The 6117-nt window shown below is 34.5% G+C and overlaps 1 protein-coding gene across 2 annotated transcripts; it reads right to left on the reverse strand.

Annotated features, from left to right (window-relative positions):
- Window positions 1-1156: 1156 nt before the first annotated feature.
- Window positions 1157-2640, reverse strand: LOC108238926 (insulin). 2 transcript variants are annotated; one of them, XM_037978910.1, is made up of 3 exons: window positions 2559-2640; window positions 2123-2315; window positions 1157-1938 (listed from the first exon to the last, which is right to left on the reverse strand). In XM_037978910.1, exons 2-3 carry the CDS (start codon window positions 2301-2303, stop codon window positions 1817-1819), a joined length of 303 nt encoding a protein of 100 aa, XP_037834838.1. In that variant the 5' UTR covers window positions 2304-2315; window positions 2559-2640; the 3' UTR covers window positions 1157-1816. The 2 variants fall into 2 exon arrangements, with proteins under 2 accessions (XP_037834838.1, XP_017276784.1); XM_017421295.3 differs by having other exon boundaries at window positions 2555-2634.
- Window positions 2641-6117: the final 3477 nt, after the last annotated feature.

Here is a 6117-nt window from a genome sequence, read left to right on the forward strand (position 1 = left end):
TATTAAGACACCATTATTTATTAATGTGGGAAAAATTGGTATATTATACAAAAAAAGCCCAACATTTATTAAGTCCTTTCAGGGTTTACTTTTACAATGCTAGATTTGGTAGGTGTTTTAGGATAATTCTTTCTTTCTCCTTGTTCATAAATGCAATGCTATTTTTTTTTTCTTCTCAGCATTTTTATTGCTCAAGGGCCTTCAAATGACATAAGATCTGCAGAGTAGCCAGTAGGGGGGAGTGCTGGTCTCTACTAAATATTAATATACACACGCAAACACATATGTGTGCCCTTAACTTACCTACCCAGTTCCTACCTAAACATAACAAACACAGTTTAATGGTTATTAATAATACTTTCAGCCTATTTTCCCTCTCAACACTAAAATAAATATTATCTACGTCTTAGCAAACTCTACAACCGACAAAGAAGAGCCTCATAATTTATTTGTAATGATCATATTCAGGTTTACTAATTGTACAGACACTATTTTGCCAGTTTGCCTTTGAAAGTGGTGAAGCTTATATGTGCATGTCTGTCCAAAATCAGTTTTCTTGTCAGGGTGTCTGCAATCCAACCGGTAATAGAACAAAAATGTGTACACATGGACGAAAGATGTATTGAAGTCAAAAATTACAATCCCACTAATTACCACCAGCAACCATTTGATAGACTAAGGTATGCAGTATGGTATGCTACTTTTTTTTTGGTCTCCAGTCTCATTTTAATAACTACAGCAGTCTATACCACACTGTATGGTGTAAAGTACCATTATAAAATCATTGTAATTGTAACATATAAAATGTGACTTTCTAGTGCATATTCTTGAATCATATGTCAGTGATTTCAGTGATTATGTGGTGGGCACTGAGATGTTTTACAGCTCAGTACTGTGCCTGAAGTTATCCTAATGTGGAAGGAGACTGAACATCAAGTTGCTTCTGAGTAAATGGGTTTGTAATGTGCTGCTCTGCTGAAGGGTGTTAAAAACACAGATCACAGTAAAAGTACTGGACATTATGCACCCAGGTAAGACTACAAGTTCGGAGTGGTCTTGTTGATAAGCTTGGGTTTGACCCTAACTTATGATGACAAACTGTACATTTTATTAGCAGTTGTTTCAGATAAAGAACAAAAGCAACCAACAATACAGCTTCACTCAGCACCTAACCTTTATTGATTTTTGTAAATCGATTTGAATAAACATAGACCTCAGTTTGGGACCATATATTGGATTTAATTTTCTGCAACATGTAACAACCTATAGTTCAGTTTGAGTGGGCTATGATTCTAATTTTTAAATCCTCTTGTGAGCATGTTAATGGTGAATATTAGAACTAAAAATAAAAATAAAAAATCAGCTATTGGAAGTTGATTGTTGCAGAAAGATTTTGTATCTGTAGTTTTAAAAGTTTTAGATTCATTAAAAACCTAACCAGGGGCAATACTGCATTTTAGCCATTTGAAGCCATGTTTTTCATTTTGCAACTTTGTTGTACTGTCCTTTTCAAATAAAATTAGACTGAAATAAAATAAAATATATATATTTTTTCTAATTACAACAACAACTAAAAACAATAAAAAGCCTTTTTAAAACTGAATCATTTAAAGTAACCACTTTTAATTTCTCAACTAACAGATGTTTATTTTCCTGAAAAAAAAAAAAAATCATTTTTAGTATAACATAATTTAAAAACAGCTTGCCAACAGCATGATTTCATTTCTACATATATCCTGGCATGATGTTACGGACTGTGTTAGCCAAGAAGCTAAGCTATGCTACACAACAACGACAGGGCTAAGGACACTGGCTTTCAGAGGCAGTAGAACTGCAGGTCAAAAAGGGTGCAGGGCCTGTGACAGCAGCGCTCCACCATTCCCATCTGCTCCCCAAATGCTGTGCCCTCGTTTCCACCAACAGCTGATTCCCCATTACCTGTATTTGGACACAGCACACAATAGGAAAGACAATTAAAAACAAAGTCATCCAGCTGATTTTCAGATCACACACTCAAACAGAATAGAGCCACTTTGAGTGTCTTAAGTTACAGTAAGCTGCTCTGGAATGTGCTTATTTATTACTTGTTATTTAAAAAGGAGCATAAGCTCAATAATCTCACCTTGCACAGGGCTTTCATTGTTCTCAGGGCGGTAGTGAAAGCCTCTGTCTCCACACACAAGATAAAGAGCATCAACCAGATGAGCACCACACAGATGCTGTAAGGCAGTGGCTTGTGAGCTTGGGCATGACACAACCAGTAAGACCACAAGAGCAGCAGTTTGTATCCACAGTGTCGCCATGATAGAGAAGAGCTGGGCACAAAATGAATCAATCAAAAGAAGAGTAAGAAAAAGAAAAGGATAACAATAAGTGAAGGAAAAACAAACAAACTTGAGCAGCACTGAGCAGCTCAACTGGAATGCTCAGACACAAAACAAAAGATGATAAACGGAAAGAAGCAGACTTATTAATGAATAACATAGCTCATTTCATAAATAATAGATAACAATGAAAAAGATGGATGGCTAAAAATTAAAGGAGGGCACCTCACCTACACAGTTAGAAGAGATGGTGATGAAAGTTCCGATGAAGTGTAGATGTAGAGGAGCAGTAATACAGCTTCAGAGGCAGCTGGTGGGATGAAATGAAGGGATAATCTGCATTAATACCCCCAAGACTAGCTTGACACGCCTGTCATGTACGCATGCAAACAGATGAGTAGGTGTTAAAGTTGCCAGTCAGCAAATGATGCATGACAGTTTATTTCTGAGTGAGTGATTTACTGGATGCACTTTACAGCACTTAGTAAAACAAACTAAGCTAATGGTCTGACATGATCTGATTACCTTGCACTGAAAAATACTGATCACCATCCTTCTGTATACTCTCTGTTGAGCAGCAATTCCTGACAGCAGCTTATTCAAAATTATATACACACACACACACACACACATATATATATATATATATATATATATATATATATATATATATATATATACATACAGGCTGAGAATATTGGTTTTAAAAATGAACTCCCAGTTAAAATGCTGCTTTTTTTGCTAACTGTGGATTGCTCATATCAGAAGGCTTCAACACCTTAAAAAAGTCAATGGCAATGAAGAGCAAAGAGATTGAATTATGACAGAAAATTGAATTCTGATTGGCTCGAGGAAATGCATAACTCCTGATCAAATAATATATCTTTGACAAATTATGATTAGAATATTGCTACTACCTGCAGAGGTGATAATTATATCTGCCCAAGACCTTGAAATGCTCCATTAATATGTGATGTATAGACAGTACCTATAGGGTCATATGCAGTGGAGGATGACAGCAGAATGACTGTGTGGTTTTGGTCTCAGTCAGTGATCCATCATGCAGGTTACGGCAAAGAGCTGGATGGTAGCTTCAAGCTCTTCGTCGGACATGGATTTTATCATGCAGGCAGGAAAAAAACCTTTGTCAGAATATGTAATTGTTCAAACCAGTCTTCAGATTAAACACTGAATTATATCATGACAGGCATGGATGTTCCCAGTAACTTAAACATTTCTTTGAGTTTTGGAGGAAAAGCAAAACACCACACATCAGTGGCATGATAAATGTCAAAGCAGGCCTATCTTTTTTGTTCTCATTCAGGAATGGAACAGCATTCCTATGTCATGTGACACCTTCAGGCAGACAACTATAGAAATGCGTACCATTATATAAAATTTCAAACTCTGATCAATCTACAAAATACAAATGCAATAGACTAGTATAGTTCACATGGCTTAGTAAACTGGTTATTTTTAGATTTATATTTACTTTTCTTTCAATAACCTTTTACAGTAACTTTTTTACATTATTACTATAATCACACATAAAACCCAGGAAGATATTAAAATATTAAAACACATGATGTGTAACTCACAAAAATTCCACAGTAAATGTCCACAAGTAATTAGGTGCATCAACAGATGGACTTAAAGCTATTTTTTTTTTCTTCCTCTTCTTTTTCCTCTACTAATCACTATTATCTGGTATGCTTTTATTGCTGGATGTCTATGTCTAGGTGTCACTAAATCTGGGTGTAATTAGGTGTAATTTTAAATTTTCTTTCTTTCTTTATTATTTTTACAAGAATCTCCACATTTGTACAGACTCATAAAGGAGCATTTGGAAGCAGGACCACATTAGACTCATTTCACACTTACTGGGGATATACAGTACTACATCAATGTCTGTAAAAGTAGAAAATTGGATTGGGCCACAGACTTCTTTTTTTTTATTCCATTTCCTGCTTGTCATTTTAAAGAATGCAGGTTTGGTTTTTCACAGATAAGGGTATTTCATTCATCATTTATATTATATGGTGTGGTGTAAAAAATGTCAAAACCCCAACAAACCCCGCGGGGTGGATGGATGGATTGACACAATTTTGGAGCAAAACAGTATGGTACAGTACAAACAGTACAGTTTGTATTTTATTTTGTTTCTGTTGCTTATGCTAATTATTATATCATATATATATATATATATATATATATATCAGTCTTTGAAATTCAAAGACATTTAGAAATATAATTGTTCTGTTCTGTTGTAGTGGAACTGATGAAAGAAATAACCATAATATATTTTCAAAAATGACTAGTTTGTAGCAGTGCAAGATAACCAATAAGGAGCTTTAACTCTCTATTTTTTTTTTACTTTGCACTGTTTAAGAAAAAAAAAAAGCTGATAATGATTTCTTCATTCAAAACTCCATTCCGTTTCTTTGGACACAGCCAGTAGATTCATGAGACGTGCAGGGTGTAAGTCAAGTAGATTTTTCATTTTATTTGCAACCAAAGTGCTCTTAAGAGAGTTCTGCACATATCTATGAAAAGAAAAAGAAAAAAAATACAGTGCTATTGGAAAAGATTAAAATCAGATTGTTCATTATAACCTATGTTAATAAGAAGCACAAGTATATTAATGGCCACCCATGGGAAGAGAAGAGAAGAGATGTCATTACAGCCTAACAGAAATACAGTATGGAATGTGTTTAATTATGAAGGTAGTGCAGAGAGCTATTTTGCATAGTGCCCAAATTGTCATTCTACAAATCTGCAAGTTCCTTAATGTCTGAATCTTCAGTTCTTATTAGACAAAACCTTGACTTTAATGATTTTAATTCTTGCATGACAATCCTGGTTAGAAATAATGGCTTAAAAAATATCCATCACTTTAGTGGTAGTGAGGAATGAAAAGAGCCATAGGTCTGAGTGTGTCTGTCTCAAATGTATGATCCACAGGGAATAAATGTAGACATTTAGGAGAGAATTAAATTGCCTTCTGTTTTCAAGACCAATCGAGCATAAAACCCCTGATTCTAATGACTCACTGACTAACACAGACACTAGAACCATATACCATATAGCAAACCACTATAATTGATTTTTCTTATTTTGGTACTGCCATTCATATAACTTTTCTACGGTGCCTAAACAACTCAGGCCTGTTTTTGTTTCATTGCATGTTCACTCTAATAGATTTGAGAATCGTTCATATGGCTGTAGAACATGTAGTCATATACTGCTCTCTGTCTTATATAGGGGATCTTATTATCATATATGGAGTGATAGTTATTTTTAGATGGGAGTTCAGAGTGAGTCACATTACTCAACTTATTGGTCTCCACTGTTTCAGTGAAAAAAATAAAATAAAATCTGTTGCATTGCTGTGACTCTAAATTGCCAGTGGAAGACCCTCAGCATAAAAATAAACAAGAAACCAAAATGTTATAATGGTTATATTGTTGAATGTGCCAGTATATTACTATGTGTATACATTAATTTGCATGCTGATAAGCAGACCAGCTGCTCACAAGAAGCCGTAGACATGCAATTCTTTACATCAGCTACTTAAAAAAAAAAAAATTAGGAATAAGAATGAAATTCATTTTCAGAACAGTATTTGTTATTTATCGTAGTAGGAGTGCTATCTATATCTGTTTTTAGATATCGTAATATGGGTTAGCTGTATCGTATTAGAAGCCTAACCTGGGACAACTGATATGATATATAAAGGATGTAAATTTGTAAAAATAAAATTTAAATGATCTTTCGCCATCAAGTCAGCCTTTCA

Source organism: Kryptolebias marmoratus, linkage group LG13 (genome assembly GCF_001649575.2).
Source record: "Kryptolebias marmoratus isolate JLee-2015 linkage group LG13, ASM164957v2, whole genome shotgun sequence".
NCBI lineage: Eukaryota > Metazoa > Chordata > Actinopteri > Cyprinodontiformes > Rivulidae > Kryptolebias > Kryptolebias marmoratus.